This window comes from Perna viridis, chromosome 6 (genome assembly GCF_037379345.1).
Source record: "Perna viridis isolate PV_CMFRI_1.1 ecotype Kerala chromosome 6, ASM3737934v1, whole genome shotgun sequence".
Lineage (NCBI taxonomy): Eukaryota > Metazoa > Mollusca > Bivalvia > Mytilida > Mytilidae > Perna > Perna viridis.
This window is the reverse complement of record NC_142450.1, coordinates 19,734,301-19,759,973: the sequence shown is the minus strand read 5'-3', so window position 1 is coordinate 19,759,973 and position 25,673 is coordinate 19,734,301. Positions and strand designations below refer to the sequence as shown.

General features: G+C 33.4%; 1 protein-coding gene across 1 annotated transcript in view; it reads left to right on the top strand.

Annotated features, from left to right (window-relative positions):
• The window catches only part of LOC148613991 (DNA polymerase theta-like), a 36,529-nt gene extending 16,278 nt beyond the window's left edge, over nt 1-20,251 (top strand). Inside the window, exons 12-27 of the mRNA XM_088587684.1 lie at nt 522-664; nt 1,630-1,959; nt 2,911-3,235; nt 4,597-4,840; nt 6,193-9,098; nt 9,893-10,021; nt 11,052-11,351; nt 12,050-12,262; nt 12,774-12,901; nt 13,516-13,882; nt 14,517-14,687; nt 15,646-15,830; nt 17,017-17,128; nt 18,147-18,271; nt 18,819-18,954; nt 19,374-20,251. Coding sequence (XP_088443810.1) covers nt 522-664; nt 1,630-1,959; nt 2,911-3,235; nt 4,597-4,840; nt 6,193-9,098; nt 9,893-10,021; nt 11,052-11,351; nt 12,050-12,262; nt 12,774-12,901; nt 13,516-13,882; nt 14,517-14,687; nt 15,646-15,830; nt 17,017-17,128; nt 18,147-18,271; nt 18,819-18,954; nt 19,374-19,606 — 6,047 coding nt within the window. The 3' untranslated portion in view covers nt 19,607-20,251. The remainder of the gene's footprint in view (nt 1-521; nt 665-1,629; nt 1,960-2,910; nt 3,236-4,596; nt 4,841-6,192; nt 9,099-9,892; nt 10,022-11,051; nt 11,352-12,049; nt 12,263-12,773; nt 12,902-13,515; nt 13,883-14,516; nt 14,688-15,645; nt 15,831-17,016; nt 17,129-18,146; nt 18,272-18,818; nt 18,955-19,373) is intronic.
• Nucleotides 20,252-25,673: the final 5,422 nt, after the last annotated feature.

Here is a 25,673-nt window from a genome sequence, read left to right as displayed (position 1 = left end):
TCAAGATTTTATTAAGTTTTCTATTTTATTAATAGTCCAGTTTGGTATGAACTACTCATGCTAGGTCAATCATATTTGGTTTGCAAAGTCATCAGCATCATTTTATCACAATTCTGTATCTGTTTCATGCATATGCCCCTGCAGTCATGGTTTATTGACTGTGAAACTTTGTGACAGTTCCGAATATGCAGACAATAAACTATACTTAAGGAATCTGTCCACTATGGTGTAGTCAAAAAGTTGTATAGAAATAACAGATTGTCAATTATATATAAAATTAGTTGTCACCATCAATCAAGTTTTTGGTAACAGCATCCATGTTGGACAGGCGACATGTGAGCCATATCTCTGTGATAGCAGTATGTTTAATTGTTTACAGATATCTATCATTTGCATAATTTGAGGAAGTCTCCAAAAACAAAACAAGGTATCCTGAGTTGTTATATTTTCTTAATATTTCAAATGATATCAATATTTTTTTACACAGGAGGTTTTTTTTGTTTCTTTCTTTTTTAACTCAGGTGAGAGTATATTGATATGCAAGCCTAATGAAAGAGACAAAGCTGTTACTCTTATATCATCATCATTGCCTCCTGTACAGAGCTGTTTAGCTAGTATAGAGGGAGAAGAACTCAGTTCAAGTCTGAAGAGAGCTATTCTAGAGGTCGGTATAAGATTGAGTGGGGGAAGAACTCAATTCTGGTCTGCATAGCAATTCTAGAGATGGGTATACGATTGAGAGGGAGAAGAACTCAGTTCTGGTCTGAAGAGGGCTATTCTAGAGGTGGGTATGGGAATGAGAGGGAGAAGAACTCAGTTCTAGTCTGAAGAGGGCTATTCTAGAGGTGGATATAAGAATGAGAGGGTGAAGAACTCAGTTCTGGTCTGAAGAGATCTATTTTAGAGGTGGGTATAAGAATGAGAGGGTGAAGAACTCAGTTCTGGTCTGAAGAGATCTATTCTAGAGGTGGATATAAGAATGAGAGGGTGAAGAACTCAGTTCTAGTCTGAAGAGATCTATTCTAGAGGTGGGTATAAGAATGAGAGGGTGAAGAACTCATCTCTAGTTGAAAGAGTGTTATTTTGGTGTTGGGTTTCAGAAAATAAGATATCACTACTTGTAATAAGTTCTTATAAGGGTGCATAGTGAAGGTCAAGGACATCTTTAATGAGTATGAAGAATTTTGAAATTTCTGAGGCAGAACGTAGCTAAACAAAGATTTATTTACTTGATTGCATGTTTTTAAGTTACATATCTACCCAATGTACATTTGTATGTACATTCCTAGTTAGAACAAAAAAAGTCTCTTTTTTTGTTACTATGACCAATTCACAACTTTTAACAATTTAAAATTAGAAGTTACATACAAAATTTGAGATTCTTACATTTGAAAACAAATCTTCTACAAAATGTACTAATAAAAGGAACTGACTTTATTAAGAAGAGTGTGATAATGCTTTCTCTCAGTTTGTTATGAGTGGTGTTGAAGCTATCTGTTAGAAACAAACACATACTGGGATAGTATGTCATGACAAGTTTTAAAAGGAAACATGTAATTACAGTTTTCTTTTAGAAAAAAACTGCATGCAGAAGAATTGGTAACATTTTTGTATTAATTTTATTTGTAGATTGTAGTAAGTGGTGTTGCCACTGTTCCTGCAGATGTTGCACTGTACACTTCCTGTACAATGTTGTCTGCAGCAATATCAGCAGACGACATTGCTAATGAGAACATGATTGCTGCATGTATAAAATTCCTGCAGGAGAATGAATTTGTCTGCCTCCAAAAGGTTAAATCGGCAGAGGGCACAGAAGAAGAGAGGTTTTGTCCAACCCAGCTTGGGTCTGCCGTTCTGGCTTCCTCTTTATCTCCTCGTGAAGGTCTGGTAGTGTTTGCTGAACTACAGAAAGCTAGACAATGCTTTGTTCTGGAAAATGAACTTCACATTATTTACCTGGTAATATTGAAATTAGTTTTGTGAATTCTTGAATAATGTTGAAGTCCATTTTTTAGATATACATGTAAGTACATTGAAATAGCAATTAGCAATAACTACCCCAATTAAGTAATTTTTATTTTAGTTTTATAGCGCTATTATTCTATTTAAGCAACCATTACATTTATTGATGATATACCATGATTGACAGTGTAAACAAAGCATTACTATCAGTTGGCCACTAGTATGGAAGAAATGTAAGATTTGCATCATATAAAAATTAAACTTAATTTAGAAAATTATAAGGATTGCAGTACGAAGACAATTACAGTATATTGACCAGAAATATACAATATACAAATTCTGCACATATCAGGAAAAAAATGCTTAACAAATCTTCATGTTTTACCCCAATTTTAAACTTCGTATACTGTTTTATTTCAAGTCAATATACTGTAAATATCCATTGAAATTATAAACTATCACGTTTACATCTGATCTCACAGTAGTTTAATAGGTAATATGAGATATCCATATCATTGAATCCTCAAGATAATCACTTTCGCCGTATTTTAAAAAAAGTTGCCCAAATGAACATTTACAAGCAATTGAGTGACCTTTAATGACACCTAGCAGTATATATCCATCATTCTTTCTGTCAACCACACTTTGTGGATGCTTCTCCTGTGAAATCTTTGAATTGGATTGCTTCAGTAATTTGTAGGAGCTATTGTTATGAAGTATAGATGTGCATACAACACGGTTATCGTGATTCTGAGTTATGAAATCTGGTGGCCATAATTAAAATTTTCTACTAAATACTATTAAAATAATTAGTACAGTAACTTTGATCTCAATTAGATTGTGGAAGGAGTACACCTGCCAAATCAGCCTATTCTGTGATAAAAGCTTTAAACTAAGAAGTTTCCTGTGGTATCATTAATTACATGCATATGAATAATTCTTTTATAGGTCACACCAATCTATTCTATGGACATTGGTGGAAACTTAGACTGGTACCAGTACTACTGTCTGTGGGAAAACTTATCAGTGGGTATGAAACGAGTTGCTGAGCTTGTAGGTGTTACAGAGGGTTTCATTGCTAAAGCAATTAGAGGTAGAATACTGACCAAGACAGAGGCTCAGATGAGGAGTTTGGCCATTCATCGTAGGTTTTACACCTCATTGATTTTACATGACCTGGTACATGAAGTTCCATTAGCCGAAGTTGCCAGGAAGTACAACTGTAATAAAGGACAGCTGCAGTCTCTTCAGCAGTCTGCAGCAACATTTGCAGGCCAGTATTTAAATGATGCTAAAATCTAAACCTGAATGTCTTTTTAGTCTGTCTAGTACATGTAGTTTGAAGTTAAGAAAATGTTTCGGTTAACCAGTGTTTTTGTTGAAAATTCATCTGTTTGGGTAAAATTTGACTTTAAGATGCAATTGAAAAACATGATTACTGCATAGTTAAGAATCTCAAAAGCCTTTCTAGCAAGTTTATTGTTTAAATGCATGTACTTTTTAAACTTTTGACCAACAAATTTCAATTCAACACTATCAGTGTCAAAAATTGTTTTCCCCCAGTCCAAACAGTTTTGTACCATTTTGTGTAAAAATCAAGCAATTGGTGGCTCATTATAATTCTCAATTTGGTCAGTTATGCCTCAAATATATTCAGTACATCTAGAAAATAACTGAAAGGCTATTTAAATTTATCCTGAAACTTCTATGACTTAGATATTTTTTGTCTGCTGATATACTTATATAAGGAAAAAGTGTAGGAAAATTTTCCCACCATTTTTCCAAAGTGCATTTCAACTAAATTTGACCTATCAATATCTTAAAAAGGCAAATTTCACAAACACAAAACAATGATTATTTCAAGAGGTTATTGGGTATAAATACTTGGTTAAAGCAATAAAATCTGGGTTTTTTCCCTTCATATACTACACCTTATACACATTTTGCCCGATTCTTAGATGGAGAAGTACTTAAATTTTGTAGTTCTCCTATTTATATGTATTTTACTAATTTTTCCTTACTTTTTCAAAGCCTCTATCAATCTTTATAAATCTCAGGTTGATGACTAAATCAATGGAATTTATTTTTACTATACATTTTAGGAAGTTTTACACAAGAATCAGCCAATAAATGTAAACATATCAATATCATCACAATTACATGAAGTAGAGACACCATATTTTTTTCAGTAAAAAAAATAATGTAAAAATCATAAATAGGGATTTGTTTCCGACATGTATTTCATACAATGTAATTAAAAATACTTTTAAAACAACAAATGAGTATTAGCTTCTTTTATATGTACATGTACTATACTTTTGAAGAATCTGGCAAAAAAAGGAGTCTATTATTAACATACTGTTAAGGGACTTTTATTTGTGTGTATCAATTTTTGTGGTTTTAAAAAGTACAATTGTTAAATATGTAGGTTTTAAAAGGTCATCACTGATTTCATTTGAAATTTCAACTTTCATTGTGAATTTAAATTCTTTATTTGACTGAACCAACAGAACCACGAACATTAGTACATACTGAATAATGATCATTCCATATTCTACTTTAAATTACCATGCATAGAAGTATATTTGATAAAATGTACACAATTTAATACAATGTAGTATTAATTTACTGTAGGCATGGTAACTGTATTCTGTGCCAGATTAGGGTGGCATAATCTAGAGTTGATTCTGTCCCAGTTCCAGAACAGATTAACATTTGGTATACAACGAGAGCTGTGCGACCTGGTTAGACTAGAATCATTGAATGGACAGCGTGCCAGAGTTCTCTACAATGCTGGTTACCATACAGTCACTGCTTTAGCCAATGCCTGCAATATTGATGTAGAATTGGTCTTAAAGAATGCTGCTCCTTTTCAAAGGTTTATTTTAAGAATGTTATCTTGCATGCCATGGAATAAAGCAAGGAGTGTGCAGCCTTAGATAAATCCCATGCCTTTTTAAGAACAAGTCATTATATTCCCACTCCTAAGATGAGGGAGTATACTGTTTTACCCATGTCAGTGTGTCTGTGTTTCCGTCTGTAGCAATATTTTCTGTTCACAGTTTTCTCAGCAACTACTCATCACAGGGGCTTGAAATTTTAACACATTCTTCCTGTCAGTATGCTATATGGTGGGAATCATTCCTGTTTACCATAGACTTTATTTATTTTACTTATATTGTGATTGAAAGCGGGGGTATCACTAGTGAGCCATTGCTCACAGATTTATTTTTTCCATTTCCATGTCACAAATACTAGGTATTATCATGATTATATCAGTCAGTGAAATTAATAAATTTATTTCACTCAGAATTGTTAATATTCATGTTTTCCTTTTTGAAAGAGACAATAAGAATCTAACAGAAATCTCAGACATCCAAGAGTAAAATTTCTAAACTTAAATGAGGCTTGACCCAGTTCAAGGACATCAAAGATTTCCTATTCTTGCATTTTCTGGCAATGTTTGGTTCTTTTTCTCACTTTTATAGTAGATTTTGTTATTAGTAAACCAATTCAGAATGCCCTGCTTGTAGAAGTAATTAAAAAAAATGTCATTAAATGTTTTATTGTGATGTCACAAATGTCACGTTTTATCTGTTGGTGAGATAAGGAAATTTCACATGGCTATAAATAGGAAAATCTTGTCTCTTCAGTGAGAAATTAAACTTTCTAGGATGTTAGATAACTTTTTAGTCTAGATCAATATGTTTTGCTATCAAGATCATGTATCACTTTTATCTATGAATATTCATGTTATACTGGAAGCTGAAATTGTTTAAGTAGCACTCCAGCTAAGGATCAAGCAAAATGTGATTAATGGGTAAAAAGCCTACATATTTTTATTTTTGAAATTTTGTTTGAAATGTCATAGTAAACAGAAAAAAACGTGGTTTTTCATATAACCCATGTTCATAGGAGATAAAAATTATATAGAATGCACTGTATATTTCAAAATTAAGGGAGATAACTCTGTAAATGGCGCTCAAATACAATAGAATCTACTGTATTTTCAATGTCGATTATCTCCTAAGAGCAGGCAGATTCGAATGAATAATTACACATTTCATAGTATAGACCCATAAAACAACTTAATTACAAAAATAAAAATATGTAGCCTTTTTTGGGGTGTATCACATTTTTCAGATTTTGCATGATTCTTACACAGACAGCTACTTAATATGTAAAATTGGCTAAATCTAATCTTATATTATGCATTTCTTTGCATTTCAGTAAGAAACAGCAGGAGAATGAAACAGAGTATGATGCTGCACAGAGACAGAGTAGTAGGTGTATATGGTTGACAGGACGTAAGGGTGTCACAGAACTTGAAGCTGCTGATACCATTATTGCTGAAGCAAAACATCTAATAACAGAAGAGCTAGGTGGTCTTGGAATACACTGGAAAAATGATAATGACACAGTTAATCAGAGTCAAGGTCATGATCTGACTTGTGAAAGGTCAAGTATTGTTGTGACACCGAATGTTTCAAATTCACAGAGAAGGGGAGGACACTCTAGTATTGGGAAAAGACAGAAAAGTGCTGGAAAAAGACGGTCGTCTGTTGGAGTGAAAAGAAGACATTCAAAATCAATAAATTCTAGTCATGGGTCCATTTTAAATGATTCCAAAGCTCATGGACAATCTTTTGTGAACCCACCTGTCCTTCACTCATCACAAAATCGGTCAACTGTAAATCATCCAATTCATGTAAATGTATCACATAAAGTTAAAACTGGTGAAGATGCTGAACAAATCAATAAAATATCAAATACTGCTTCAGACAAAAACAAAACCATATTCAATATTCAAAATAAGGATGTTGGTAATTCAAGTCAGCTTTGTCAAGGTAATTTAAAAGATGTGTGTCGTCCTTGTCAAATTATTCCAAAAGACCTGTCCTTTGCAACAGAGTCTAAAAATAGCAATGTTATTGCTGTACAGGTAGATGTTCATCATGGAAACAAAGAGACTGATGGGAAAAATAATGTTGACTGCAACATAACTGCCGATCTTGAAGACCTGTCTCAAATTAGCTTTAATATTGGGCAGCCAAAGTCTAAGGGAGATAAGTCTGATATTAGCAAAGTCAATGTTAAAATTTGGAATAATAGTGATGACCAATATATACCCAATTCACATAAGGAAAGTGAAGATATTGGTTTAATCAGTCTGGAAACAAGTACAAATAATATCAGTCATCAGAATCAGGCATGCGATAATAAAAACCAAGATTCAGGCAAAGAGATCCCTTTAACAAAAGAAGACATACATGTAGCAGAAAGTGAAGATCTTTTTGCTGGGTTGACTCAGGAGTTTGAGATTTCTTGCCAACCCATTGGTATGGATGTTGCCCATTATGCTGAGAAACTTGATAATCAAAACATCAAATCAAATGAAGATGGAAATTATGCAGAAAGAACAGAAAATACAAATGATATGGAATTAAAAGATAAGCCTGTTACTAATAAAGGAATACAAAATAATAAAAATTTAGAAAATCAGGAGTTTTCACAAGATGAGTTTGCCGACAGTTTCTGCTTAGACACTCAGGTTGCCATAGAACTGTCTCATCATGAAAGCAAATCTGAGCCTGTCATTTTAGTAAATGATGGTGCAGAAATGGAAAATGATAATAACAACCAAAGCAATATCCAAAACCATGAACAAATGATTGGAAAATTGGAAAATAAAAAAGTAAGCAGGAAAAGTATGGATGCTATGGTTTCTCCGGAACTTGTAATTCATAGTGAAGAAATTATTGAAATTAGTCAAATTAATGGAAAGCAGGCATGTAATTCAGCTTTGAAGAATCCTAAACCACTTCCTTCCTACGATGCTTTAGCAAAAATGGTTGTCCACAGACAGGTTGAACTAGATGAATCTGGAGATCTTATTGCAGCCAGTAATTTTGAAAGGTGTATTTATGTCAACTCAGAAGATATTTTTAATGAATCTAGTCAAATACCACAGAATGAAACATACCAAGATTTGCATATTCCATATCAAAGTGGACAAGAAAAAGTGTTTGAGGATCATGGTCAGCAACATGGGGCAATAACTCAAGTGAAGAACATCCATGAAGATTTGGCTGTTGCCATAGATATGGGAGATACATTTTTCTCAACTTTTCAAGCAAATGCTGATAGTAAAACACCACAAAGAGCAAATACTCAGAATAATGAGCTAAGTGATTCATTAACACTATCTATGGTGGAGAAAGTGTTAGATGGAACATCACCCACAGTGATTAAAGGCAACAATCAAAATACGAATGAGGAAGACACTGGAAGTGTTCTGTCTACTGAAACGAGGATTACGAATCATGTTCAGCCTGATAAGTCTATGTCATCAAAAATTGAAAAAATTCAGAGTAATAAAAATAAGAAATCAACAAAAAGCAAACTAAGTCCAGGTACTATTGCCTTCCTGAATAGTATGCAATCATTTTCATTTACTGACACTCTTATTCATGTAGATAACTCAAAGGAAAAGGTAGTTGTACAAGAAAGAGAAGCTCCTACTTCAAATATACCAGTAGTTCGAAATGATGTTTCAGAAAATAGTGCTGGGATAGTGAAGGCAAGATCTCACACTGAGCTCAATCAAAGTAGTGAAAATGACTTACTACCACCAACCCCACCATCTGAAAACACTGCTTGCCAATCCCCACATACTACCCTTAAAAGGAAAACTCAAAACAAATTGAAGTTGACTCCAAGAAGAGGGAAAGCTGGTAAAAAGACTGCTAGTCAAGTTTTACAAGAAGATGATTCTACATGTATCAAAAAGGCTAAGACATGTGAGGCGAATTCTAATCTTGAGAGAATTAAGCTTCAGATTTCTCAGCTTGAAGATGAGGATATTTTTGCTGAGGATGATTCTCCTAATTCAGTTGAAGATATGGATTACACTGACAGGACCTTCAACTTTGAACCTGACCTGTCAAGCATATCTGGTACACAGGGGTCAATGTCAATTATTGATGTATGTTCTAACAATAAACTGCTTGATACATTTAGGAAGGAATGGTCAACTAAAACTCACTATGCCATTTCTCTAGCTTGTGAGTACAAAAAACAGGAAGTACCTACTGGTGGTGGTATTGGTGGCAAGTTTGTCAAAAATAAAGGTCAAGGTGAGTACTTGTTGTAGGTTAGGGCACTACCCAGTGATTTATTATTTCGCGTAATTTACTAGTATGTATTCAATTATTTGTCCCAGTGAAACCAATGTTCAGTTATTTTCATTTCCAATTTGTCTGGTATGTTATTTGTAATGCAGAACTTTGAAATGAAGTAAATATAGTGATCATGGTGTCCGTCCCCAATTCTTTCAAGACAATTTTTTTGTAGAACAACTTGTATCGCTATTTTGTTTAATATCCCTTTGATCTTGCTATAATTTTGAATCTTATGCCAGTCGAGTGAGAATGAAAATTATCGCATAGCTGCACAACATACATGATGTTGCATAGCACTCCGCCAAAAAAATAGTCCTGACAGGAAACTTTGCTGTGCTTATGAAATTTACATAATTAGCTTAGGAAAACTGAAAAGAAAACTAATACCTTACACATCAGCAATAAACAGATTATTTAAGTTTTTTTCAACTTGAGAGTTTCTAATACTCATCTCGTATCACAACAGAGACGCTCAACAAGATCAACATGAGAAATTCCCTCTCGTTAAAAAAATCATTGAATAATCTAATGATGACAGTCACTTGATGTTTTAACAGAAGCTATATATAGGTATGCCATATCATGTGATTTAATTTGAGACTGAATTTCCTCTAACACTGAAATATCACTATCCAAATAAAAAAGGCGGTCTAAGGAAACTCGGACTAAGACTTGAGCAAAATCAATTTCTTGTTTGACAACAGACTTATGCAGAATCAACTTTTTATTGACAAACTTTTTATTTGCAGTAGAGTCAGTAAAGAACAAGAATGAAGGTTTACCCGTTGAGGGCACAGATCTCCTTATTGTTGGTCTGGCTGTCTGTTGGGGAGCTAAAGATGCTTACTATATTTCTTTGAAAGACGAAGATAAAACAGGTATTTTAATTTAGTAACTTTTCTTAAGGACACATGATATGCCATTCTGAAAAACTGTAGACTTAGTATTTTTTGTTTTTGTTTGCTGTATACTACCCGTTAATTTTCCGTTTTTTTTTTACAGAAGGCAGAGTTACATTCAGACAGTCTATTTTCATTCATCTCATCATGTACTAAACCTTAAAATACGTACATACTAATATTATAAATATGTTCACCTATATGAAACAGAAATTACAAAAACAAGCAACCATAAAATGTGTTATTTTGACAGTTTTTGGTCCAATTAGAGTACGTATCTGAAGTCTAGGCCCACAAAGTTTTTGCATCACTATATGTATGGCTATATCAGTGCACTGATTTGACATTAAACCAAAATGAAGATGAGGCTTTATAGAGAAACGGGAAATTATCAGGCTTTGTCAAACATTTTCTCCTGTCCAAGCTAAATTCGTATATCAATGTTTTATTCAAGTTAGTGCATTGTTATTGTCTTTAAACTGTAGTAAAATTTGAGCTAGACAAATGATGTTTTAAAATTGCGAGAAGTATGTTACCATCAACCTAAAATTTAATTTCTCCAGTCTCCACAGTGGAGTTACTCTTTTCTTCCACTGTGACTCCTCTGTGTCTCCTCAAAATTAGGATCTGAGATAAAATTGTGTCATTTCAAGGTATAAAGGCAGAAGAAGTGAACAAGAGGCATATTCTGAAATGGTGACTCCACTGTGTAAGGTGGAGACACTGTGATCCACTCATATTATCTCCACTTTTGCGAGTGGAGAAATTAAAATTCATGTTGTGTAGTGCAGCATTGTGGTTCATTAGAAGCAAAGAAAGCTGATTTAGTTAAGCTTTAGGTAAGATAAGTGCTGACTAATGATTTTATATGGAAGATAATCCAACTCAGACTAATATTATAGAACAAGCTTAAAACCAGAAAGAGTACCTTTCGAGGCTCACAATATTTCTGAAATTTAAAGTACCCGTATTTTTTTAAAAATATTCTTGACAAATTTATTTGTTTTAGGATATGCTGATGAATCTCTAGCTCCTCCTCCTTCGGATGGTGCCATAGCAACAGAGGTCAAACTAAAGGTCATTCAATCAGTGATGGAGAGGTCCTCATACAGAGGCAAAAGCAAAACTGTGATTATCTTTGACAGTAAATCTGTTTACACCTTGCTGGTCAAAGGATGTGGTATTATTACTGCAGGGAAAATCCAGGATCCAAAAATTGCATACTGGATGTTAGACCCTGGGGCTAAGGAAAAGAACCTCCATGGGATGGTCCATAACTATTTACCATCAGAGGGTTGTCTTCTAGAGGGTATGACAATATTTTGAATACAATTATTGAAATATGTGATGAATTCAAACCTGATTTTCTTCTGTATTAAAGTGGATTTCTGATTTTTTAAATCTGGATTTTATTTTCCTGATTTTGCCTTCTTTCATTTCTTTACTGTTCTTTGTAAAATCAAGGTATAGAAAAAAGAAACTGTTCACAAAAATAAGAGAATTAGTTCTTAATCTGTTGGTTATACATGTACAAGTAAAAAGTTTTGGTTGGCAATTTGAGTCAATTGTTTGTTTGTTGGGGTTTAACGTCCGAGCAGCAATATTTCAGCTATATTCAGACGAGCAGTTTGAGTCAAGATTCAACACATATGCCATGTTGGTTGTTTAAGTCATTAAACATTCAACATACATGTGTGTACACTTACAATGAACATATTTTTTGTGCATACACAGACCAAAAAATAAGGAAAGGAAAAAAGGTTCATCTGGAAAATTGAGCTTGTACTACATTTTGTACATGTACATGTAGGCATGAAATTTACATGATATTTGTATTTATTTAACCAAATTTTCATTTGAAAAAACTTCAGATTAAATTAATGTGAACTTGCTAAATTGTTTAAGATGGAGATTATATGAAATTCTTAGGAAAACATACATATACAAACAAATTGTGGGTTTGAGTGGGAACAGAACAGAAATATTTGATGCTCTTTAATTTTTTAGGGATAGGAGGTGGGATTGGATATGGTAGTCTTGGCCTCTCTCCAGAAAACCCAGGACCTGGGAGAATAAGAGCCACTACAGAGGCCATTCTGACATATTATGTAATGGAATATTTCAGTAGTGTTCTAAAGAAAGAAGAGTTGTATGATACATTCCAGAATGTAGAAATGCCTGCTGTTATTACATTGGCTAGAATGGAACTTAATGGGTTTGGTATGTCATTTGTTGTGGATAGTTTATTTTTCTGTAATTAGCCAATTATTTTTTGGAGGAATTTCATGCTGTCTTATTTTTATCTTTTTTGACATTTGTATCTTACAGCCTTATATTCAAAGTTGTATTATAACCTTCCTTAATAGAAAATGAGAGTTTTTTTTCATAATTTAAGATCTTACTGTGAATAATACACAATTTAAAATAGTAGGACTTCAGTAAAAATTTTGTTTTATTGCAGTATGACTTAAATGTGTGCATTTTTCAAAAGAAAATGGGATTAGAGCAGATAAATAGCTTGACCTATGTGTACCTCACTAGAACTTAGAAATTCCTTGAGAAACTTGTACTGAGAAGGTACTTCTATTTTGTGGGTGTTAATTATTGAGATTGATTCATATGTACATGCAGTTTGCTAAAAGCAGATACAAAAACTTCCACATTCATAGATTGACTATTTTAACTTTTTATTTCTTTATGTAGTTTTGAAATACATGTATTTGTGTATTAGGCTACAGTGAAAATGAATGTGAAAGCCAGATGAATATAATGTTGGCTAGATTGTCATCTCTTGAAGAAGAGGCTTACCACTTTGCAGGGCACCCTTTCTCTCTAACAGCTACTGATGATATAGCTCAGGTAGGGTCAGAGGTCATGTTTAAGGTCACATGGTTAAATATATAATGTTAGTCGAATTGCCTTCTTACCAATTTTATGAAGAGGCATATTTCTCAGCCTCTTTGGACATGTTAATTTAACTAAGGTCAAAGGTAAATGACAAAAAAATTCATAGAATAATTGGTCAGGCAATTATTTAAGGATTGTTTTCAAGCGAAGTGGTTTATGTTGCAGTGTAAAATGACCCAGTTGTTTACGTCCCATAACCTTACCAACGATTGAAAACAATTCTTATATTTTTATTCAAAACACCATAAAACAAAAATAAAATCACAATATATTGTTTTTGTAATGTGAAATCATTTTTATTGTGGATCAATACTGTCAACTGTCAGTCGATTGCACCATTTGTAATTTACATGCATGCTTTTATTTTATTGGAATACCCCATTGATGTATTTCAGTTGTTAGGGGCTAGGCTACTAAAATACCAACTTAGGTTATACGAAATGAACAATGTTACTTGATAATGCTGAACTGTTCAGAATTTCACAAAAATTGAAATATATCAAAGTGTCTTGATTTAAGGCTGCTTATCTAGAAAAAAATGTAAGTTTGTTTATTTTGTTTTCTAGATTCTGTTCATTGAGTTGCAGCTACCACCTGATGGTGACCCATCAAAAGTAGGTCAATTAAGAGGAAGCAAAAGGGCAGTAAGTCAAAGAAAAGCGCGAGGACGAGGCATTCTAAGTACATCAAAGGAAGTGCTAGAGAAGTTACGGCCCTTGCATCCACTTCCTGATATTATCTTAGAATGGAGAAGAATAAGTAGTGCTTTAACAAAAGTTGTTTTCCAACTTCAGAAGGTCAAAGTTCATAACCCAAGGGTCGATATGTACAGAATTTATTGTGAGACTCAGTACCACACTGCAACGGGAAGAGTTAGCATGACTGAACCCAATCTACAGAATATACCCAAAGATTTTGACATCAACTTACCAGGTATGATCTTGTTCTGGCGTCGGTTTGACAAAAAGTCGTAAGAGTAAAGTTGATCGTAAGTAATGACGTCATAAACTAAAATAGCATTGTGACGTCGTGATTTACGATCAATTTCACACTTATGACTTTTTGTGAAACCAACGCCAGGAACGTATCCTTTTCCCTTTACAATATGGTGAAAAATTTTCAAGTTTTTTTTTTACCTATTTACTTTAGGGTTATATGTATAAATTCAAAAGTTCACAGAACATCAAGCAAACATCTTCAGATAGTTTTCCTTGGTAAAATTTCTGTTGTGTAAAGTTTAAAGACAAAACCCAATTTGAATAAATTTTAAAATCAATATTCCACAAAATTTACTTAGTACTTTCTACCTTTGAAGAAATAAGCTTTCAGTTTTAGCCTGCAGTTATTTCTTGAATTGTAAAACAAAACTTTGAAATGACATTATAAAAAACACACTTTAGTTAATCATTTACATTTTTTCAATGCTGCAAAAACATGTATTATATTGTTGCCTAAAATTACTAAATTGCATTATTAAAAATGACCAAAACATTTTTGTATTGACAATAATTAGTATTAGAAGTTATAGTGCTGTGGACAATATTTTTCATATCCTTTTACTTGATAGATGTTATTGGAGAGAGCCCTACACAAGAGAAAGGGTCATTAACAACTGGAAAAGTGAAAGGGAGGTTGTCACAGATGAGGAGTGTCTCTAAATCAACTGCCAGGGTAGAGAACACAGAAAGAAGTAATTCCTTCTCTGTCAGTATGAGACATGCATTTGTTCCATTCAAAGGTTTGTGAAACTTGCATATTCTGTGAAGGTACTCCATTGGTACAATATTGTTGAAGTTTTTATAGGATGTAGAGTTTCAAAATTCATTGGACTGCATTAGAGCACCTTGGTTTTCAATGGAAAGTTTACAATTCATTTAAAATTAAAAAAACTACAGTAATCAATGATAAATTATAAATGGCAGTTTTCTGTTTTTTTGGGTTTTTTTTTGCAAGTATCTTAACTTTCTATGTATTTTTTTGGGGGGAGTGAGCTCTTTCATATACATTGTACAGAGTTGCTTTCCTTGCACAAACTTGAATGGCTCTAACCCTGAGGATTTTAATCACACTTAAAACATTTTCTTCTGTGTAATCAATGTACACAACCCTTAATATTCTAGCCTGGATTACTCTAACTCACAAAATTAAGTGAATGCTCCTTTTAATGATAAATCCATAGAATAACTTTGGCTACATTAAACTCATCAACCTTTTTGTACAAATCAGTACAGGTTAACGATAAATGTCTTTTACCAGTTTGGTTATTATATTTGTTCAAAATTATAAATATAAGCTAATGTTTGGTTCTATCTTACGGGCATCTTAGTTGTTGATGGGTTCGGTTTTATTGTGTTATTTTTCAAGCGCAGTTACATTAATTTTTGTTGTTGCTAAGTCTTTCAGATTCTATCAATGAACAAGTCCTGCCACAATGTGGCTTGGGCACATAGTAATATCCTTGTCTGTTATTTTATTATTCCATCATTGTACAACAAACATTTTTAAATCTTTTTTCTATGTTTAGTATATTTTAATTTACTAAAAAGTACAGCTTTGGCATGTAGTTTTACCAGTATCTGCAAAAAGTCATTAATCATACCTTGACAATCAGTTTTCAATGTATTTCTCTAAAGGTTTTCAGATATATATTGAGTTTATTTTTAGCTATGCTCTACATGTACATGTATATTATTCAGGAGGTATACTGGTTGCTGCTGATTACTCCCAGTTAGAACTCAGAATGATAGCCCATCTTTCTAATGACCAGAAACTCATCAGGATTCTAAATGAAGATGGTGATGTATTTAAGCTGATCACTGCTCAGTGGAAAGGAATTACACCTGAGGAAGTTACACCTGTTCAAAGGCAACAGGCCAAACAGGTACTGGTAGTAACTAGGCCTTCAAATTATATTCTGTGTTGTATCTAAGATCATCTATGGTCATAAGAACTTTTCAGAAACTGGACTAAAATACAGTTGATAATCATACAAACAATATTTATATGTGTAAACGCATGTCCCCACCCACAGAGAAAATTACATTCTGTTTCCCCACGAAAAATTATCTCAAAATCATGCAATTTTTCCAAAGAGTCAGTTGGCCCCAGCTTTTTGGGTTCCCAATTGGCTTATTAACTTCCCACATACAACAGTTTTTTGAAAAAGAAAAAGAAAATCACTGCAGGATATCTGAAATGTTAATTTTTTAATTGGCAGTGTATTTTGGAAGTCGAAATTTTTACCAAAAAGTGTGACAACAAAACTAAGTACACTGTCAAAGATGGTAAATCAATAAGATGACGGATTATGCCCATGAACACGTAGACTTACATACCGACTCTCTTTTACACCAAACAAAAAAGACTTACATGTAGTTACTAACTGTCCATCACAACAAGAATACATCCACTCACCAACATAAATCAAAAAGATAATAATAATTATCATATTGCTGGCTAGTTTTAAACATTTTAAAGTAAAAAAAATGTTTTTCCATTCATTAACTGGTTATAGGACATCAGTATTCTAGTGAAATGTGTCAAGTAAGAATAATTGCAGAATGACATAAATAAATTAAATTGTGTCCACAACGTGTTTCTGTGGTGTCACATGTACAAAAAAAGATTAAACTCTCATAAAAATTTGTTTAGGTCATAGTAGCTGTACTATAGGATTTGATATAGAATGTGACTAACAGACCTACATGATTTGAACAAAATTTAATTATGCGGGCTCAGAGTAGTTACATCAACAATGTGCCTCTATTGCGTCTTATGCAGATGACAGTTTAAGTCTCGTAACTCTGTAAAACTAGTAATGTACAGTGTACTAGGATCATTTCAGTGTACATGTGGCAATGAACAATCCTACAAAATTTAAACAAAATCTGATCAACATTCTGAGATAAGTTAAGTCTACAAATAATTGTTAGAGACACCAGGACAGTAGACCTTTACATTGTCTCTGTGCCATATCCAAAGGGAGATAATCAAAAAAAGATTTTCAAAAGACATCTTTATGTATATTAAGTTTAAATGATATATATCCTTCATGTACATGTTTGAAGGTGTGCTATGGTATGATCTATGGTATTGGTGCCAGAGCATTAGGACAACAGTTAGAAGTCGATGAAAATGATGCTGCTGTGTTCATAGAGACATTTAAAGCTAAATATCCAAGTAAGTGTACTCAGAAAAGTTAAATAAACACCAGCACTAAAGCTTATGATGCATCAACCCAACATTATGGAGTGTGAATTAAAACCTAAAAAAACAAACAAACAAAAAATCAGTGATTTTCTGCCCATTTAGACAAACATTTCATCAAACAAAATTATTAAGTACTAGTAACTGTCCACCTAAAATTTAAGTGGGGTTGATTAATTGGTCGAGAAATCACATGTTTTGAAATGCTTTATGACATTTCCCTTATTTTTTTCATTCCAACATTCATGAAAAACAGTGTAAACTGAAGTACATATAATATATTATATTTCATACATGTATATCAATAAATAGACCAAATAATATTTTTATACTGTGAATAAGATTTCTACTATACAAATTAAGGGTGTAGAATAATGCAAAGCATTATTCCTTCACTTCATAATATCATCTTCTGGTTACCTTTCAGTTATGAGTTACGTCAAAAACAGGAAACATATAGCAAGTTTAAAGGTATCCTTGCTGACCACCATGCTCAACACTTTGCTGAAAAAAATAGACTATTTTTTAAAAATTTTGCCAGTTTTATTAAGGAAGTGTGGTTGCAGGATAAAAATAATACATGGACTTTGCAGAAAATATAAATATAATTAATCATACTCGCTCCGAAACAGATTCACTCAGGTGAAGCCTCGCAGTCTGACTGTTCCTAAAGCTTGTCAAATAACTTTAGATATTTTACGGCAATATTCATGTATTTTATATAAATATTTCATACACATGTACTAGTATATAGTTCAGACAACATTTTGTATCTATTATCAACATAATTCCTTAAAATAAATACATAATTGTGGAGAAATTTCTGTATTAAATTTGCACAATTACTGAAATTTTCTCTTTTTTAATCTGCAAAAACATGAAAGATTGAAATGAAAATATTTTACTTATACATTACGAACATGGATGATTTGTATTTCAGAAATGAGAAGCTATCTGAGTGTACAGTTGAGTTCTGTGGTTTATATTTTAGGTATGAGAAGTTATCTGAGGACTACAGTTGAGTTCTGTCGAGAGAAAGGGTATGTACAGACCATCAGTGGAAGGAGACGATATTTACCATCAATAACATCTACTCAGCCATATGCCAGAGCTCACGTAGGTCATTTTATTCAGCAAATTTTGGTTCCTAGATTATAAAATATGGGAGGTAGCATTTTTATAAGATGGTGTAGGTCATTTAATGGTATGACCTTGTTGTTGTCTGTGTCGTTGACATCCATTAATTTTTGTTTATTTGAAATAATTTGAGTAAAATTAATTGGATCAACGTGCTATGGACATATCTTGCTGCACTCTGCATATCATTTATTTTTCACCTTTAAAAGGAAGGGTTTTATATGCATTCCTCAGCTGACAGAAAAAAAATTTGGTAAGGGAAGCACTTTTTTTTTTTTTTTTTCTTAATTAATTTTTTTTGCAGTAAGAACTTATATTGAGGTAATCTTTATTATAAAAGCTTGATACTTAACATTTTAGATTGCAATTTCACCATATTAGAGAGACAATAAAAAATTTTAGCTACATGTCTGAATCATTTTTCTGTATGAAATACAACATGTACAAGTTCTGCTCATGTGAAGTTGTAAATTGATCTGTTTTAACATAAAATTCTTTAGAAGTGATAACTAATTTTTATTTTCAGGCAGAGAGACAGGCTGTGAACACAACAGTTCAGGGTTCGGCAGCTGATCTGGTGAAGACAGCTATGAACAGGATAGATTCCAAGCTTATAGAAACATTTCCTAGATCTGTATATACCCACAGTCATAAATTCATGGGTAAATTTTCCTAAATTGTATTCTGTAAATTCAAATGCAACATTCCTTGTACATCATATATTTAGTTGGCCTTCCGTGTGATTATTTTTGTTCATAACAACTTTGTAAAAGCAAATATAAAGATACTTTGCCAGAGTCTCCAAATGAGGAAATGCCATTTTAAATTTGATTTAGTTTTATTCATTCAAGGCAAAAAAATCAAAAGATAAAACATTCTTTCAGGAGTATTTGATAAGTCTCTTTATTTAATTTCAATTGCTTTTTCGTTCCATCATGTTTGGAACATTTGTAATGTCTTATAACTTCATAACTGCCATTATTCTGTATTTTTCATTTGAAAGATCCTTCTTTGGAATGTGTATGTACTTTTGGTGAAGATGATCTAAGTTTTCTATTATATTTTTATCATTTCATTGCAGAAACTAGAAATAGTCGCAGTAGAAGTTCAACCAACTCGGCAAGTCTGTCTGGTGGATACCTAGTACTACAGTTGCATGATGAATTAATCTACGAGGTTTGTCATGATGACCTATTACCAGTTACCCAAATTATACAACATGAAATGGAAAAGGCGATGAAACTTTCAGTTCGTCTTCCTGTGAAAGTTAAAGCAGGGCCAAGCTGGGGCAAATTGGATGAAATTCAATTGTAGTCTTTACTTACTTTCTATTGCTAAGGTTTGGACTTTAGATATACTTTGGTATAAAAGTATTCAAGGATGATAAGGGATGATTTTCTTTTGTTAATTGGGAAATTTCTGGGTTTTTTTTCTAATTTTAGATGTACTGTTTTACTTGTACTTTGTCTTTAGTCCTTTTAGTGTTCCTGACATTGTTTGTCCATAGCTTTTTCGATTTGGTCCTTCCATATTGCTACTTATTTTTCTTACTTCTGATTTTGCCAATTACCTTTTCATTCTTGTTTCTGGTAAAACCATAATCATGTCTTAAATGAACACAGTATATTGAATAAAGAATATCGGAAGACCCATGGGTGACCTTGAGCTGACTTTTTGAAGACCCATATGTGGCCTTGAGCTGACTTTTTGAAGACCCATGGGTGACCTTGAGCTGACTTTTTGAAGACCCATGGGTAACTTTGAGCTGACTTTTTGAAGACCCATGGGTGACCTTGAGCTGACTTTTTCATCCCAGTGGGGTTGTTGTCATTTTTTTCCATTCTCGTTATATTATACGAAGTAAAAATCAATGTACTTGATTTGTATTGAATGGTGGTCAAAAGTTATTGGTTATTTATTAGTGTTTTTAATTTCCTTTGCTATCTAAATGACTTTGTCAGAGTAGCACTTCATTGCTGATAGAGGTATTTGCAAAATAAGGGTAAATGTTTTGGAAATTTGGATTTTTGTTTTTAAAAGAATTTGAGAATTGTTGAAATTTATGTAAAATTTCAGAAAAGAGATAAATTGTTTAATAGGATTGAAGAATAAAATCAGTACATTTGAGAGCAACCACTCCAGTTAACATTAAGTGTCAGTCTCTGTAAGAATCCAGCAGTGGATGAATCATTGTATGAAAAAACCTACCATTTTGAATGTGTAATTTGACTATTTGCACCATAAGAATCAAGGAAAAAAGAAAAGACTTGGTGTATTGAGCAATAATATTGAAATGCACTGAAAAAAAGAAACATTTCAAGGGCAGATAACTCTGTCAGAAACACTCTGTTGAAAAATTGTTGAAAAGTTCTCAAAGAATTCAGTAATGCAGGTAACAAATTATGGTCTTTTCAAATGAAGAAACAATCCTTGAAATTATTTTGTCAAATCAGTAAGTTTTTGACATGCCTGTTTCTGATTTTTTCCATTTTGCCTAATTCGTACAAGACTTACACTTAGATGTTGTTTAAATCCTTTTACATGTACATGCATATGAACTCACTTGGTTTGTGCATGTGCAATTTTTTGCTCCATTACATGTATGAATTAAATTGTTATCGTTGAACAGATCAATGTGCCAAACAATTTGTAATTATACCAGTACATTTGTGTCACATTACTCTTAGTTAGCATTGAAATTTTATATTAAATTGTGAAATTATACTCAGACATATTAGACATGTACATTTTTTTGCTTAGTCTGATACAGGTATGTTCTTCCATGGCACGAGGCAATGCAGCAAGGTAGTTGTTTGCCTCTGACAGTGTGACTGGTAAAGTGAGGTCTTCGGAATCGTTGTCGCTATCGGAATCATCGGCAGGGTCGGCATTTCTTCCTGGTTCATCTTGGAGTATTGCTGCGGCTATACCTGTGTCTGTGAGTTCCCCAAAGCACTCGGTGTTGTTGTCGTGGTCTACATAGTTGTTGAATTCTTCTTCGGTCATTGTTGGTGGTCTTTCAACATCAGCTACGGCATTGATGATCTGTTGCACTTAAGTCTTTCTTGAAACCTGCCTTGGCGAAGCAGTTGATCACAGTTGTTGTCTTGACCATTTTCCATGCCAGGGTGACCATATGAACTGCGTCAAGTAGGGTAATGCTTTTGGCGATCTCTGATGCTTTTGCAGTCGTCGAGTCTATATGGGTAACCACTTTTTGCACCAACTGACTACGATAGTGGCCTTTCAGGTTCCGGATGATCCCTTGGTCACAGGGCTGGATGATGGCTGTAGTATTTGGTGGCAAGAAGTCTAGTTGGACGAAATCTAACCGGTCTGCTGCATCCTGGGGGTGGGCACTACAGTTGTCAACCAGGAGAAGTACCTTTCTATTTTGACGATGCATATCTTTGTTAAATTCTCTTAACCAATCTTTAAATATTTCTGCTGTCATCCAGGCGTTCTTATTGTTTTTGTACATGACTGGTAGACTCTTTTTGCCTCTAAAGCACCTTGTATCTTTACTTTTACCGATGATGAGTAGTTTGTGTTTGTCTGTGCCAGTCATATTACATGCTACCATTGCAGTGACTCTCTCTTTTAACTTTTTACTGCCAGACACACTGTCATCTTTGTGGGTTAGGGTCCCATCAGGTAATGCTCGATGGTAGAGGCCAGTTTCATCAGCATTGAACACAACGTTTGGGTGGTAGTTGTGCAGTAGGTTTGGTAGAACATTTTCTAACCAATTGTCAGCTGCTTTCTCATCTGGGTCTTTCTTCTCCCCATGTAGTTTTTTGTGAACTATCATGTTGCGAAATTTCCACCTGGAAAGCCAGCCACTGGTTGGGTTGAAGTCTGTGTCCCCCAGTTCTGTAGCAAGATCTTTAGCTTTTTGCTCTAAGATGGGACCGCTGATAGGAATGTCTCTAGACCTGGCATTGGTAAACCATGTTGTTAGAGCTGCTTCCATGTCTGCAGATTTGCCACTACGCTGACGTTTTCTCTGGGTTTGTGTTGGAGAAATACTGGTCTCGTATTTCCTCTTTCTTTGATGAAATGCGTGAAATCTGGGATTGGGAGCATCCCAGTTTCTTCGAAATTTCTGTCTGTGACAGTTTCTGGTCAAGAAGTTTTATAACTTCATACTTGTCAACAAGTGTGAGATCGTTATGCTTTCGCTTAGACATTGTACTGATTGAATGATGACTTAATTTTCGGTTGATATTTATGCCTAGTAACCCAAGCTCACTAAAAACTGTTTAGCTCATTAAAGAAAATTAATTTTACATTGATAATCATGTGTAGTCGGAAGAATTTAAAAAGGGACAAAAAATACCCCAAGCTGAACCCCAAGCCGCATCATAAGGTGATGTTTGGCATGTCGTCAGAAGTCATTGTTCACGTAGGTGCTTGTTTATTTTAATGTAATTAGATATCATTTAAATTGCCTTTTATGTCCATTATGTTTTTAATCCATTATTAACACCTCCTGATTGATGATAATATAGTTTTTACAACAATAAATATGATTGACATATTTATGACCCGAAGGCTTAAAATAGAATTTGGGAAAACCTGTCTTTACCTGGATGAGGCAAAATTCTCTATGCAATAAACCGAAATGCACCTGCAAGGCCTATGCAAATAAGCGATTTTTTCCCTAATAGAATAATAGGAAATGGTTTTGTGCAGGAGAAAATTATGCTAATAACCGAAATATGCAATAAAGCGATATGCGATTAAGTGGAGTCGACTGTATTTATAAATTAAATTATTATTGTTGAACAGATGTGCCAAATAATATATATGTATGTGATGATAGTATATAAATAAAATACAAACTTGTGTCATAACAATATGTCCTGTCTGTTGTATGCCTGTTCTTTAAGTATGAGTACCACTACACATAATTCATAATAAAACATTTGCTTTTATACCCCCCACTTTATGTGGGGTATATAGTTATAGGGATGTCCATCTCTCTTTTCTTCCATTCATGCTTCCTTCGTTCCATTATGCAGAGGTCAAAAGGTTATCAAGTGTGGAGTAACAAGTTCGTAAGTGTTGCTCACAGTTTTTCTATACTCGGCGTCACATAAATAACATACTGTTAAAATTTGAATAAAAATATTTTCTACGACTTTATTGACACCAACCGTCGTTTAAATTGTCTTAAATGACTTGCTCATTCGTTTAGCCAAACAGCTTCTCAAAAACAAGTCGCTTATTAGCTTAAATCGTGCGTAACAAATCCTTACGGGAAAATCCCATACTAATATCCGCCATGTTGGTTTTTACGGGACGATTTGTTTACAAACGAAGTGCGTAAGTTCCCGTCGAACTCCGGTGACAATCGTCTGCTTGATCAACTTCTCGGTATTATACGTTGTTCGCGTAAAATAAATCCGGAATATCCGAAATAACGCCGAATTGCATTCTGGGTTCTTCGGTTTTTGGACAAACCATTTAAACGTAAACAACATCTCCTAGCAACCCGATCACTGTAAACATGGCCGACTTTTTACAATGTAAATATTGCCACCTAGAATTAAAATCTGACCGGAATTTAACGATTCAATGTTTAGGGAGAAGCCGTTTGGCTAAACGAATGAGCAAGTCATTTAAGACAATTTAAACGACGGTAGGTGTCAATAAAGTCGTAGAAAATATTTTTATTCAAATTTTAACAGTATGTTATTTATGTGACGCCGACTATAGTTTTTTCTGGTTTCATTATTTCATTATACCAAGAAAAATCAGATAGGTATATCATATGTACAGGCATAAGCATAGCTGTTAATTTATCGATCAATTCATGTGTTTGTACTTTTATGTTAAAATGTACTTTTATGTTAAAATATATTTAAGTACTATTCTGTGGCACATCATTTATCATAATTTGTTAATTTTTGGCCTAAATACATTCAATACATCTAGGTAACAACCGAAAAAATTTTTAAATTATCCTGAAGCATCAATGACGTAGATATTTTTTGACTACTTATATTGGGAAAAGTGCTGAGAAATTTTCCTGCCACATTTACATAGTGCATTTGAACTTAATTTGACCTATAGATATCTCAAAAAGGCAAACTTTACAAGCACTTTGTTGGGTTTTTTCCTTGGGGATATAAGGTACAAATACTTAGATAATGCAATTAAATTTTTTTTTGTTTGTGTGCCACACCTTATACACATTTTGCCTGATTTTTAGACAGAGAAGTACTTAAAATGATCATTTGTAGATACTGTTTTAATGTTTGTATAGTCGGCGTCACATAAATAACATACTGTTAAAATTTGAATAAAAATATTTTCTACGACTTTATTGACACCTACCGTCGTTTAAATTGTCTTAAATGACTTGCTCATTCGTTTAGCCAAACGGCTTCTCCCTAAACATTGAATCGTTAAATTCCGGTCAGATTTTAATTCTAGGTGGCAATATTTACATTGTAAAAAGTCGGCCATGTTTACAGTGATCGGGTTGCTAGGAGATGTTGTTTACGTTTAAATGGTTTGTCCAAAAACCGAAGAACCCAGAATGCAATTCGGCGTTATTTCGGATATCTCGGATTTATTTTACGCGAACAACGTATAATACCGAGAAGTTGATCAAGCAGACGATTGTCACCGGAGTTCGACGGGAACTTACGCACTTCGTTTGTAAACAAATCGTCCCGTAAAAACCAACATGGCGGATATTAGTATGGGATTTTCCCGTAAGGATTTGTTACGCATGATTTAAGCTAATCAGTGACTTGTTTTTGAGAAGCTGTTTGGCTAAACGAATGAGCAAGTCATTTAAGACAATTTAAACGACGGTTGGTGTCAATAAAGTCGTAGAAAATATTTTTATTCAAATTTTAACAGTATGTTATTTATGTGACGCCGAGTATAGTATACAATGTATTAATGTTTTACATACATTATAAAATTCGTCACCCCAAAAAAGAAATAATAGTAGTCTTGTTTCCTGCTACCAGCAAGAAAAAAATAGGGTAGGTAGGTAGGAAATTATTTTCTTTTTTCAAAAACATTTTACATTGAGTTCATGAGAAACCAATCTTGACTTAAACTGTGCTGGAGCCAAAATGGCCATAAATTGGCCATAGAATGTTAAGGGTAGGCAATAAAATACTAGGGTAGGTAGAGTAGCAGGAAACAGACATATTATTTTTTTGGCCTTACATGTACATGTTTTGTGTCGGAGGTTCCCATTTTTTGTGAAGTACCTCTTATTGCCATTAAGCTATGAAGATTTTAGAGATAATTTCAAGTATTTTTTTTTTTAATTATTAACAAATGAATTGATCTCTTTGAAATATATTGTTTAACCTGAATAATCAAATTTTTGTTACTCATTCATAATGTTGGT